This window comes from Oryctolagus cuniculus, chromosome 1 (assembly GCF_964237555.1).
Source record: "Oryctolagus cuniculus chromosome 1, mOryCun1.1, whole genome shotgun sequence".
Classification (NCBI taxonomy): domain Eukaryota; kingdom Metazoa; phylum Chordata; class Mammalia; order Lagomorpha; family Leporidae; genus Oryctolagus; species Oryctolagus cuniculus.
In genome coordinates this window covers 154102275-154116537 of record NC_091432.1, presented here as the reverse complement: position 1 = coordinate 154116537, position 14263 = coordinate 154102275, and the positions used below count along the sequence as shown (strand labels likewise).

General features: G+C 41.8%; 1 protein-coding gene across 5 annotated transcripts in view; it reads left to right on the top strand.

Annotated features, from left to right (window-relative positions):
- The window catches only part of PCSK5 (proprotein convertase subtilisin/kexin type 5), a 437660-nt gene that overhangs the window by 264038 nt on the left and 159359 nt on the right, over window positions 1-14263 (top strand). For all 5 annotated transcript variants that reach the window (XR_001793338.3, XR_516723.4, XM_008256580.4 and 2 more), the window contains 2 exons: window positions 2086-2222; window positions 11311-11454. Coding sequence is in view for 3 of the 5 variants with exons in the window: in XM_008256580.4 (XP_008254802.1) it covers window positions 2086-2222; window positions 11311-11454 (281 nt within the window). In the remaining 2 variants the exon portion in view is untranslated. The remainder of the gene's footprint in view (window positions 1-2085; window positions 2223-11310; window positions 11455-14263) is intronic.

Here is a 14263-nt window from a genome sequence, read left to right as displayed (position 1 = left end):
TAGCAGGTGATTTTCCTTTTATTACTTTTCTCTTGGGAATACTGTTACTCATCAGCCATTTACCTATACAGTCCAAAATCATGCTACCAAACCTGTCAGCTTTAGAACCCAGTTAGCATTTTTGAGGAATTTTTTTAAGATGTATTTATTTGAAAGGTAGAGTAATGAGAGCAGGGGGAGGGAGAAAGAGAGAGGAAGGGAGGAGAGGGAGAGGGAGAGGGAGAGGAGAAAGATGTCTTCCTACTCAGAACTCCATGTGGATCTCCCCTGTGGGTGTCAGGGGCCCATATATTTGGCCATCTTCTGCTGCCTTCCCAGGTGGGGAGCTGGATGAGAAGCAAAGCAGCCAGGACGGCAAGCAGCACTCTAATATAGAATGCCAGGGTCAAAAGTGGTGGCTTAACCTGCTGCGCCCCAATGCTGGCCCCTAGAGGAATCTTCAAAAACATAGATAAGACATATTTTAAAATAAATTGGAGTTTTAATGTATTAAGTCATAGGGATTAAACTGCTTATTTTTGGTTTCAGAAGGGCACATTTTCTCCCATTGGGAGATCTACATGGGTCAGATTATAACCAGCCATTTGCTTGATGAAGATGAAATTAAAGCAAGCCATGATTGCATGCCCTCTGTAGACAGCAACATGCAATCGCCATGACCTTCACATTTGTCTCCATGGAAGGACGAATCTATTCCAGTAACTGATGTGGTTGCTCCTAAGACAAGGCTGGAGATAATTCTCCTTCTCCATTTGCCTCGCTAATGGTCAATTTCTTACTCTTTTATTGTTTAATAAAATAATAGATTCCCGTGATTTTTCTTGAAAAGTACTAAAACAATCTGTCCCTTGCCCCATCTTTCACTTTCCACCATATAGTATTCATTTTTACAGAAAATGTCTTCTGCATCTTTTGCACATTTCCTCATGTAGTTGAATCTACATTTTATACCCCTTTAAATGATATGCCTTTTTTTACATGTACTCCTTTTATATGTTATCTATTAACACCCCTTTATTCTTGGTAAAGACTCATATTTTGTAGCTCTCTGGTTTTTATCTTGCTATGTCAAGAGGCAGCCATTTCATTTAGGGATTTAGGAACTCAGAAAATCGCTGGAAGAGTGGAATCTCAGCTGGGATTCAAGATGTGACTCCCTGAACTGGATTAGATTACTGAGCAGGGTCTTGTTACTGAGGTGTAATTTACATACAATTCACTTTTTTATGTGAATTAGTCAATGGGTTTTAACAAATCTATATAGCCATCTAGCCACACACTATTACTTACAAGATATAAAGCAGTTGCATTACTCACAAAAATTCCCTCATGCCTCTTCTCTCCCATTCCTAGCCCCTGGCAACTGTTGATCTATTTCTTTACTTAGAATTTTGCCATTTTTAGAATTTGGTATAAAACATAGTCTTGTTACTGTCTTCTTTCACTTAGCATAATCTTTTTGGAATTTACTGCTATTGTTGTATGAATTAGTAGTTCATCTGTTTTTATTGCTGGATAGTATCTCATTCTGTGATTATGCCATAAGGGGTTAACTCATTTGCCAGTTGATGGACATAGAGCTGTTTAGCTTTTTTGATGATAGCAAATATTTATGTGGAGTTCTGTGTGTGGGTATATGTCTTCATTTCTCTTGAGTAACTATTTCTAGGAGAATCGTTGAGTTTTATGGAAAATGTGTATTTAACTTTTTGGGAACCATTGAACAGTTTTCCAGAGATCTTATACCATTTTGCATCTCCATCAGCAATGTAAAAGAGTTTCAGTTGTTCCACATCTCCAACAACTAGTATTCTCAGTCTTGTGCAGACATTCTTCGCCTGGTTTCCATGCTGCCCAAATGATTATCCTTTGCAGCTTTACTATTGGGTGGCCGTAGGTTGTTGTCCAGTGGTGGAATACTGGTCAATATATGGATCTGGTAATTGGTGATGTCCGGGATGAAGACTAGCTTCATTGTGCAGCTAAACATGCTAATAGATATAAAAAAAGTCATTGACCTTGATTTAGCTGGACAGGCACTGGATTTCAATAACATATGCAACAATTTTTATGGTTTTCTTTCAGACTATTTGATCATTCCATGGAAGGATTTAAAAACTGGGAATTCATGACCATTCATTGCTGGGGAGAACGAGCTGCAGGTGACTGGATTCTTGAAGTTTATGATACTCCTTCTCAGCTGAGGAACTTCAAGACTCCAGGTGAGAACTTTCTTCCTATATCATCTTACTATGTGGGAAAAAATGATGATATGTTTGAGGGTACTTTAAAAAGTTCATGGAAAATGGTGTAAAAGCACGTTTTGGGGGACAGTAATACTGCCTGCTGGTTAAGATGCCCGTGTCCCACAACAGAGTACCTTGGTTCAATGTCCAGCTCTGGCTCCGTACTAGCTTCCTGCTAATGCATACCCTGGGATGCAGCAATAATGGCTCACATAATTGAATACCTGCCACCCACTGGGAATCTAAGATTGAGTTCCTGGCTTCAGACCAACCAAGCCCAGGCTATGCTGGCATTTGGGGATTGAACCAGTAAATGGAAGCTCTCTGTGTCTCTCCTGTATGTCTCAAATAAATAAAATTTTAAATAGTTTCCCAAAAACTATGTTTATTTTGGTGCAAGCACTACTGAAATTCATGCATATTTTTCTCATAATACAAATTTTCCATGTATTTTATGAAAAGTCATATCAAAATAAACTCATACTTTTAATTCTACTTTTCCATGAAGTTTTAAGTATCTTCATATTTTAGCCAGAGTGTTCTACACTCATAAATCAGTATCGTCTTTTTTCCTGTGATGTCTTCTTTGAATTACCTGCACATATTACAGTTCTTAAGATATGAATTTGATGATAGAATCCAGCTAATGACTTATTGCTTTCCTTGCTTGTCTGTTTTCTTCAGCCTTTTGGAGGTTACTGAATGAGGAAGGCATTCTCTTTCCCTAGAAATATCCAGATCAATAAATGTTTATTGAGAAAAAAAATGCCAGCTAGATGTAATAATTTGAGAATAAAAAAATAAAGATGGGCAGGAATTTGGCCTAGCAGTTAAGATGCCATTTAGAACAACCACATCTCACATCAGAGTGCCTGGTTTAGACACCTGACTCTGGGCCCTGATTCCAGTGTCTCGTTAATGTACACCCTGGGAGTCTGCAGAGGATGACTCAAGTAGTTGGGACTTTGCCACCCAGCTCCTGGCTTTGGCACCAGCCCAGCCCAAGCCATTGTCAGCATTTGAGGATTAAGCTCACTCTCTCTGTCTCTGTCTCTCTCATAAATATCAAAATACATTGAAATAAATAAAATGAATTTACAAAGAATAAATATTTTGATCTAAAGATAGGCCAAAAGATGATAGCTGTTGATTGATATTTCAGAATATATACTTGTTTGAGCCATTTTCTATGCTTGCTTTGTCCATTATCAAGCCAGCCTTATCCATTTGCAATGGGTTAAATTGCATGGTCATAATTTCTTCATAAGGCAGGTCTCTTTAGTTACCTTTCTTTTTTTTTTAGTTTCCCCTAAAATTAATTTTCAGTTCAGGCAAGAAATTGAGCTTGACCTGTGCTAGCTAACCTGGTTACCACCAAAGAAAATGAATGATGGCATTCTGCCCTGGGTGAACCTCAGAGCCAAGGAAAAAGGAAACTTTCTTGATAAGTAAAACATGGAAATAATGACATTAACAAAGGTCTTTTCAGGTAGTCTGAGGTTGTGTTGCTGCACACAGCCTATTTCTCTCTTCATATGAGGTTTATTTGAAACAAATCCATGCATGTGCAGTGCAGCACAGGGAGGCTGAGTTACCCGGGCTAAGCACTGCAGAGCTGTAGGAGCTGTTGGCTCAGCCACGTGATCTGCTTGATAACTGCCCAGATTCCCACCCATCCCTCCACACTTTTTCAACGGGTGGACAAAAGTCCTCCTTCTTCATGCTCCACGTAGCCCATCTGCACTAGAACTAGGCCGGAGGGAAATTGTAGGAGTGACATCCAATTCCAGACCAGAACTGATTACAGAATAAATTAGCTGATCTGAGTAGAGGAGGCACATAGCAAAACACAGGGATAAAGCATTTATGTATCAGACATTTTCCTGCCAGTGTGGGAAAGTGACTCTTCCTGAGATGCCCAGTTTTGACAGCCTTCTTTATGTCTTTCCCCTGATTCTGTCATGTGTTTCATCTGTGCTGCCACAGTGCTTTCATAGTCCGAGAGGCACAAACCAGAATGGTGGTCAAGTCACAATGAATCAGGACTAAAATGTTGCTGAAGAGCATCAGTATCTAGTTTACCTCCAGCAGACAGCCTAGATGCAGTGGTCACCAAGGATTTATCTAGAAATCAAATATCAGGCTGGCGCCGCGGCTCACTAAGCTAATCCTCCGCCTAGCGGTGCCAGCACACCGGGTTCTAGTCCCGGTCAGGGCGCCGGATTCTGTCCTGGTTGCCCCTCTTCCAGGCCAGCTCTCTGCTGTGGCCAGGGAGTGCAGTGGAGGATGGCCCAAGTGCTTGGGCCCTACACCCCATGGGAGACCAGGAGAAGTACCTGGCTCCTGCCATCGGATCAGCACGGTGCGCCGGCCGCAGCGCACCAGCCGCTGCGGCCATTGGAGGGTGAACCAATGGCAAAGGAAGACCTTTCTCTCTGTCTCTCTCTCTCACTGTCCACTCTGCCTGTCAAAAAAAAAAAAGGAAAAAAAAAGAAAAAAAAAAAAAAGAAATCAAATTTCACCAAGGCATGGTTGATGTATAAGACATCAGCTCATAGACCATGGTTTCCAGACATCTGCACTTCATAGTCTACTCAGTTCCCAAGCTCTTGTGCCCTGCTTTCCTCCTCTTCTCGGGGCATGCCTGTTGTCTCAGTGAGGGAGATACCCAGGTCATGGCACTTTGAGGCAGTGGCAGCGTGGTGCCTCAGCTGTGCTGCCGTGCCCAAAGTGTAGCTTCCAGTTGTTCCATTGGCAGGAACCACTACAGGGCTCTTACATGCTCAGATATTCCATGTGGCAGTTGCACACCAAGGGAGATGTGGACATATAAGCTACATTATCTGTTAAGAATTTTGAAGACATGAAAGTAAAAGTGACTCTGTAATCAGCAGGCACCAGCAATTCTACTCCCTTGACAAGTGCAGACTGCTCCTAGGGCATACTACTGGTTAGCCAATCATTGTGTACAAGGACCAGGTGCTGTGAATAAAAATCCCTCTGCCCTCAAGGAGTTCAGAATTCTATCCTGAGCTTACTCTGATTACCTGTGTTAAAAGCTGTCTGCAGTATCTAACGTAATCTAGAGTCATTAGTTTCACGGAATTTGTCTCGACTTATGCTACTTAAGTGTTCCCATTTAACTCCAGTCACCTTCAATAGTTTTCAAGATGTCCTTTCTTTTCCAGAAGAGAGACATCCATGTGCTACTGTTGGTGTGAAGTCAGGAGGATGTAACAGAAACAAATGGTCTTTGTGTGTCCTTCATTCAGCCAGTCTGTCCCTTTAGGATTAGCCACACTTTTCAATAAGGACCTTCACTTTTCTGTTTGTTGGTGCATTTGTGTGTGTGCACACATATTTTTCTAGCATTTTCTTAAAATATTATATTTATTTATTTGAGAAGTAGAGTCACAGGTAGAGAGAGGGAGAGACAGAGAGAAAGGTCTTACACCTGTTGGTTCACTCCCCAGATGGCTGCAACGGCTGGAGCTGGGCCAATCGAAAGCCAGGAGCCAGGAGCTTCTTCTGAGTTTCCCATGTGGGTGCAGGGGCCCAAGCACTTGGACCATCTTCCACTGTTTTCCCAGGCCATAACCAGAGAGCTGGATCGGAAGAAGAATAGCCAGGACAGGAACACATGCCCATATGGGATGCTGGTGCCATAGGCAGATGCTTAAGACTTCTGCGCCCCATCACAGGTCCCTGTAGCATTGTTTTTATGGCATGTAGTAGTCGTTTGGTAGGTTTCTCCCTCTCTGATGATGAGCTGTTTCTTCACTAGGCTACTAGAAATTAAGTTGGAGATGTAGAATTTTTCCAGCCTAGTTGAGTGATGGAATCCTCACCAAATATAGAGGTGCCTGGCTCCAACCTGAGTTTCTATTTGTTTATTTCTTCCCATTTGTTTATTATCATATTTATAATAATAATGTTGGGAAGTTATTGTTTCTGCACATTAAAACTATCTGTGGCAGGGGCTGTGTTTGGTGCAGCAGTCACAGTACCACTTGGGATACTTGCAGCCCATTTTGGAATCCTTGGGCTTGAGTCCTGACTCCACTCCTGATTCCAGCTTCTTGTTCATGCACACTTTGGGAGACAGTGATGGCCACTCAAGTAGTTGAGATCCTGCCACCCATGTGGAAGACTCAGATTGAGTTCCACTGTCCAGGTTTTAGCCTGGCCCACTCCTAGCTGTTGCAAGCATCTGGGGAATGAACCAGTAAATAGAAGATTCATTCTCTCTCTCTCTCTCTCTCTCTCTCTCTCTTCCCTCCCGTTCAAATAAATATTCATTTTTAAAAAGCTGAAACTGTATGTGGCAGATTACACTTATAGGTTAGTAAGTATGATGAATTTTTCTCTGTATTTACACAGCTATTTCTTAACAGCATGTTTCAGTATCAGTTGCAAAATCTCCTATAAAATTTAACAAACAGAAAAGGTGGGAGAGAAGAACAAGATGATGGTACAAATACAGCAGGATTTGAAATGAATGATGGCAGAGAGTCTAAGGAAATGAAATGACACAAGTGAAAAAGAGAAATGAGCTGCCCAGTGGGAATACCCCTAGTGGCTTATGGTGTACTTCAGAAATAGCACAAACACAAATAGTCTGTTTTAGGACAGCAGTCTTCAAAACACGAGGGTGAATTTAGATCCTAAATTATTTTCAATAAAATGAGCCATGAACCAGGTGTTAGAGTGACTGACAGATGAGAGGACCTACAATGTCCTTGTATTGTGTGTCCATGGGTACACAGAAGAATGCTGTAGGGACAAAACGGATTCTCCTTTGCTTTACTACCTCAAGGCAGTCATATAGGTCATGAATTTCCACTGGCCATTCACCTCCTCGCAGTATGTGGTGCCTGCCACTTAGAATTCGAGCCTGAAGACCCTGGTTGTGAAATCATGGTCATTATCAAATGAGTCCAGAGGAAAGCTGGCAGAGGGTAAACCACATATAAACCAATCATCCTTTCTTATAAAATATGCCTTGTGGCCGGCGCCGCGGCTCACTAGGCTAATCCTCCGCCTAGCGGCGCCGGCACACCGGGTTCTAGTCCCGGTCGGGGCACCGGGTTCTGTCCCGGTTGCCCCTCTTCCAGGCCAGCTCTCTGCTGTGGCCAGGGAGTGCAGTGGAGGATGGCCCAGGTGCTTGGGCCCTGCACCCTATGGGAGACCAGGAAAAGCACCTGGCTCCTGGCTCCTGCCATCGGATCAGCGCGGTGCGCTGGCCGCAGCGCGCCGGCCGCGGCTGCCATTGGAGGGTGAACCAACGGCAAAAGGAAGACCTTTCTCTCTGTCTCTCTCTCTCACTGTCCACTCTGCCTGTCAAAAAAAAAAAAAAATATGCCTTGTGTTATATGCTCTTGCCCAACTGCAGGCTAATGTATAAGTGTTCTGAACATGTTTAAGCTAGGCAAGGCTGAGCTAGGATATTTGGTAGGTTTTGTGTACTAAATGCATTTTCAATTTATAATATTTTCATTTTACAATAGATTTATTGGGGGTGTAACTACATGTAAGATAGGGAGCATCTACAATTTGAGTAGCAGACAGCATTATGTAATGGTTTAAGCATTCTGGATTTGGATTCAGAATGGATATTTTTTAAAAGATTTTATTTTTTTTAATTTTTTTTATTTGCCAGGCAGAGTTATAGGCATTGAAAGAGAGACAGAGAGAAAGGTCCTCCTTCCGTTGGTTCACTCCCCAAATGGCTGCCACGGCCGGAGCTGTGTCGATCCGAAGCCAGGAGCAGGGTGCTTCCTCCCGGTCTCCCATGTGGGTGCAGGGACCCAAGGACTTGGGCCATTCTCTGCTGCCCTCCCAGGTCGCAGCAGAGAGCTGGCCTGGAAGAGGAGCAACCGACACTAGTACCCGGCACCCCAACCGGGACCCAGGGTGCTGGCGCCGCAGGCGGAGGATTAACCAAGTGAGCCATGGCGCCGGTCGATTTTATTTATTTGAGACATAGAGTTACAGACAGAGAGAGGGAGAGACAGAGAGAAAGGTCTTCCATCTGCTGGTTCACTCCCCAAATGGCCACAACAGCAGGAGCTGAGCCAATCAGAAGCCAAGAGCCAGGAGCTTCTTCCAGGTCTCCCACGTGGGTGCTGAGGCCCAAGAACTTGGGCCATCTTCTACTGCTTTCCCAGGCCATAGAAGAGAGCTGGATCAGAAGAAGAGCAGCCAGGACTCGAACCGGTGCCCATATGGGATGTTGGCACCACAGGTGCAGTTTTAGCCTACTACACCACAGTTCTGGCCTCCAGAATGGATTTTAAGATCAATGTGTCCTCACACTGTCAATTATACTGGCTCAATGTACATGTCAGAAAAAAAAAAAAAAGAGTATATCATAGAATAGAGGTCATCCCCAAATTAGGGTGGTTCAATTTAGGATTTGTTGGCTTTACAGTGATGTCATTCACATCTAGTAGAATCCATGCTACAGATTTTGGTACTTGACTTTCTGGCCTAATGATCCTCCCTTGCAATGCTGGGCAGTGGCAGCCAACATGGTTTCCAGTCAGCCCCAGCAGCACCAGGGGAACAACCTGTGCCATGTTGCCAGCATTGTTTGGATATTGTATTTTGTTTTCACATCCCATTGTGTGCACCAACCACCCATCAATGTGTGTACATGAAATATTCAATGCTTTATTTTAAAGCTCAGGTTCCTAAACTAGAAATGAACAGGAGACAGTATCCTATAATACTTTAAGTGGAATTTGGATCCAAGAATGGATTTTAAAATCAGCCTGTACTCGTACCATCTCTGAGGAAATTATCAACCTCTGTTGCTCACTTTCTTTTTTTAAAAAAAGATTTATTTATTTTACTTGAAAGGCAGAGTAACAGAGATGCAGAGGGAGGGAGAGAGAGAGAGAGAGAGAGAGAGAGAGAGAGAGAGAGGAGGATGTCTTCCATCCGCTGGTTCACTCCCCAAATGGCCACAATGGCTGGAGCTGGGCTGATCTGAAGCCAGAAGCCAGGAGCTTCTTCTGGGTCTCCCACATGGGTCTAGGGACCCAAGGGCTAGGGCCATCTTCCACTGCCTTCCCAGGCCACAGTAGAGAGCCGGATCGCAAGTGGAGCAGCTGGGACTCAAACCAGTGTCCATATTTGTTTCTGGCCCTTTAGGCAGCTGCTATGCCACAGAGACAGCCCCGCTCACTTTCTAATCAGTATAATGGGAATAATATTACCTACCTCAGGGCTTTTATGAACAATAAATAGAATAAAACTTACAAAACATTTGGACCTATGCTTAGCATATAGTAAGTGCATAGAAATTATAGTCATCAATTTGATGGCGATTCAGTAGATAGTAATAATAAGGAAATTGACAGCTGAAACTCATCACTATCTGAGCCAGCCCTGCCTCTTGTCCCCAACCATACCTGGATTCTACATGTTAAGCCAAGGTAGAAGGGGTTATCAGTGAGAAACGGGTTCCTGTGTTTGTACTGGTTTTGTCAATCCATTTCTGGTTTTGGTTGGTTTCTTTTGGCATGAATCTTATCAGGCTGAAGGGCCTGAAGGCAAGTTTCCTTTCTTTTTTTTTACCTTTTTGCATGGCACTTTAATTTTATGAAGCTGAGGAATCAGTGAATATATAAGGACTGCACTAAAGCAAGATGCTTCTTGTCAGCTGCCCAAGGACATCCTTGACTAGAACCTGCTCCTTGACAGCACTGCTTTATAGAACCTTCTGCATTATTGGAGGTATTCTGCACTGGTGCTGTTGAGCACTTGAAATGTGGTTAGTGTCAGCAGGAACTGAATTTTAAAATATTTTAAAATTTTTATATATTAAGAGAGACAAAGACAGAGACAAAGAGATATCTTCCATCCTCTGGTTCATTCCCCAAATGCCTGCAGCAGCCAGGGATGGGCCAGGACAAAGTCAGGAGCCTGGAACTCAATCTAGGTCTCCTCTGTGGGCAGAAGAGATCCAAGTACTTGAGCCATCATCTGCTGCTCTGAGGGTCTGCATTAAGCAGAACTGGAATTGGAAGAGGAGCTAGAACTTGAACTCGGGCAATCTGATATAGGATGTGGGTGCTCCAAGTGGTGACTTCTCTTTTTCATTTATTTAACTATTTATGTGTTTGAAAAGCAGAGTTACTGAGAGAGAGGGATCTTCCATCCACTGGCTTGCTCCCTAGAGGGCTGCAACAGCTCGGGCAGGGCCATGCTGAAGCCAGGAGACCAGAACTCCATCCAGATCTCCCACTTGGGTGGCCAGGGTCCAAGCCTTTAAACCATCTTCTGCTGCTTTCCCAGGCACATTAACTGAGAGCTGGCTCAAGAGAAGAGCAGCAGGGAAACAAACCAGTAACCTGCTGTGCCACAATGCCGCCCCCTTCGAGTGGTGTCTTAAACAACTGCACCTATATGCCTGCCCCAAAGTTTTAAATTTTAGTTCATTTAAATGTAGATAGCTAAATGTGTCTAGTGGTCACTGTTTTGGACAACACAGGTCTTAGGATAGTATAAATAGTGATGTATTCTACACTCGATCTTAGCCAAAAGGCCCAGAAGCGATGGGATGTATTCTTAATATCAAATGACTGATTCAGAAATTAGGTGAAACGAAGGGTAGTTTTTGTCTATTTATTAATGAGGCAAATAATGCCAAAATTTTTTAAAGGCTTAAGTAACACTTTTATACTTAGGAAAACTAAACATTTGGTAAAATTCTGGGATTCTGTTGAGCGTTCAGAATTTGAAATTCAGCCTCTTCTCCAGCAATCTGAAGTATGTTCGTTTCCTAGTCTTCGTACACATACTGATTGAATCAAGGCTTAGCCTGTAGTGGCCGCTCAGTAAATATGCTGTGTGAATTATTAAATATCTTATTCGGGGAAAAAGGTGAAAAATGTACATTTCTAGCCCCATTTCCGATGTAATAATTCACCTCAAACTGCTTGCCATCATTCTTCAACTGTTGCTTTTTCTTTAGTGAAAAGGACTAAAAGATATGAAGCTAGAGTGTAGATATTTGACTTCAATATTTGGTGACTTTATGGTATTATTATTTCTCAAGGTAAATTGAAAGAGTGGTCTTTGGTCCTCTATGGCACCTCCGTACAGCCGTACTCACCCACTAATGAATTTCCTAAAGTTGAACGTTCCCGCTACAGCCGAGTGGAAGACCCCACAGATGACTACGGTACGGAGGACTATGCAGGTGAGCCAGCTGGCAAGGGGCTCACAGCCAAGGAGGGATAACTTATACATCCCCCACCACGTGGGATAATAGAATATTATAATATGCTCTCCATGGTTTATATATTTCCTTCCATCTCATTTTCTGTCCCCTCTAAATATTTGCATGTGTATGTGTTCATGTATTTAAATATCCATATGTGCTGTCTGAAAACCTCATAGTCCATAGGATGATTGCTCTATGTGATGTATTTAGTCCATAACCTGGTATGTGTAATTTGTCTATAGATCTTTACACCATTTGAAACAGTGTTGTTGTATATTAATCTGTCTACAAATACAAGCATCCTCAATGGTTCTTTAGAATGGAGTTCCATTTTAATATTTAATGCATCAATGGGGATAATCAGTTTGAGGGCTTGGAAACGTTTGGTCCCATTATCATCCTGACAAGATTTACCAGTCTACACTGAGATCAGTTCTGTGTGTGCTGAACTCATTCTTACCAGCACTGACTGAAAGAACAAAAAACAAAAACAGGGACAGAAACAGCTCATTTTTTTATTTTTATAGCTTTGTAGGTAGTTCTATGAATTAGATGTCACTGTATCTTACCATTTTTGTCTATTCAAGGTGGCAGTCATTCTCTTACCAATTTTTAGGAACTCTAATGTTATTGTCCCTCATATTGTCTCTATTTGCTGAAAACATAATCTCAGTTACCACCTGCTTCCCAAATAAAACTTTTGTTTTATGTTGCTCTGACAAAAAAAAAAAAACAATAATTATTGGAGAATGGGATTTACAATTTCAAATGTAGCATTTATGGTCTTTTGCAGAAGTTCAATCCTTTAATATCAAAGAATTTTATGCACTTTTTGATAATCTTATTTTTTACATCTAGTCAGTAATTCACCTGGAACCTGTTTTGGTTTATAATATATATATCATATAAATCATATATATGTACATATGAAATACATGAATTTATTTACCTTAAAAAATTTTAAAGGAGCTAGCACTGTGGCATAGTGGGATAAGCCTCTGGCTGCAGTGCCAGCATCCCTTATGGGCACTGGTTTGTGTTCTGGCTGCTCGTCTTCTAATACAGCTCTCTGCTTATGGCCTGGGAAAGCAGTAGAGGATAGTCCAAATGCTTGGGCTCCTGGCTCCTCGCTTCAGATCGCCACAGCTCCGGCCATTTGCAGAGTAAAGCTGCAGGTGAAAGACCTTTCTCTCTGTCTCTCCCTCCTGTCTGTAACTCTAACTCTCAAATCAACCAATCAATACTCTTTAAAAAATCTTTTTAAATAAGTAAATAAATTTTTAGAAGTTTTTTTGGAAGCTATATTTTACTTGTAATCTCAGAATTGTTTTTATAATAAAATTTTCCACCTAAAACATAGACCACATCCTACTTTACTGTGATCTTTTAATTTTATGTAGTTTGCTTCTTGTGTTATATCTAAGTATTTTGAGTATTGTTGTTCTTGCAGTGGAAAATATTCCATGCTTTCTGTCTGGAAGACTCTCTCACTAATTTATGTTTTAGAGTCGATTTTCTAGGGTGATATAGCCATATCAACTGCAATTTTTTGTCATACTATTTATATTTATGATTCTTGTCTTACTCTGTCATGTCTAGGAGCATTCAGTTCTGAGATATTGCATACAACACTTAATCGATAAAGCTTCTCCCAATAAAGAATTACTTATAAATGGATGTTTAATGTACCTTGAGACTCAAAATATTTTTCCTGCAGTTTTTAGATTTTGCTCCCTTTTTTTAAAGATTTATTTATTCACTTTGAAAGTCAGACTTAGAGAGAGAGAGAGAGAGAGAGAGAGAGAGAAATCTTTTATCCACTGGTTCACTCCCCACATGGCCATAATGACCAGGACTGAGCCAAAGCCGGGAGCCAGGAGCTTCATCCAGGCATCCCTTGTGGGTAGCAGGGGCCCAAGCACTTGAGCCATCTTTCACTGCTTCCCCAGGCACACTAGCAAGGAGCTGAATCAGAAATGGAGCAGCTGGACTCAAACTGGAGCCCATTGAGGTGCTGGCCTCTCAGGTGATGACTTAACTCGCGACGCCAGAACACCGGCCCCTAAATTTATAAAATGGTAAAAGTGCTTCGTTAATCACCTTTACTGAGTACCTTAAATATGAATATAGTTTCCTTTATTCTAAAGTGTCCCAAAATTAATAACACACTTGACCAATTGAGCTAAACAAAGCTAGATTGTGTTAAATTATGTCTTCCTTTCTTTTGAGCTTGTAATGATACTGTTTATGTTATAACTCCCAAGCCATTTTTTCTTCCCTGATAGGAGACAGTGTATCCAAAAACATAAATGGAGCATAATAGTAACCTTTTGTTAATGTTAAGATCCTGAACAAACAGCTATACATCTTTGTGGTTTTTCCAATTACATCCCTAAAACATTGACATTGGCACTTGTAAGAGAAAAAAGACAATTATTTCACCATTATCCTGCAACCTACTATGCTAAACTGCATCTGGGACAGTTTAAGATTATAATAGAAACTGTATGGCATATGAACCTACCATGCAGATCCCTTTGGCAAATATCAAGAATAAATGTTTCTTGGTTTTTATTTTTTTCATTCCAAAAATCACCTGGTGAAAATTTAGGGCCACCCATGAGTACTTTCCTTTGGAGCTGTGATTTTCGTCTTCCTTTAGAAGGCAGCCTGACAAGCACAGATGGCATTATCATAACCAGATCCCCATATTGTTTCATCAATTACGCGAAATTGTGAGACCCCCAGCCAGCTGAACTTCAGCCCTCACACAGCAGTGGTGCCA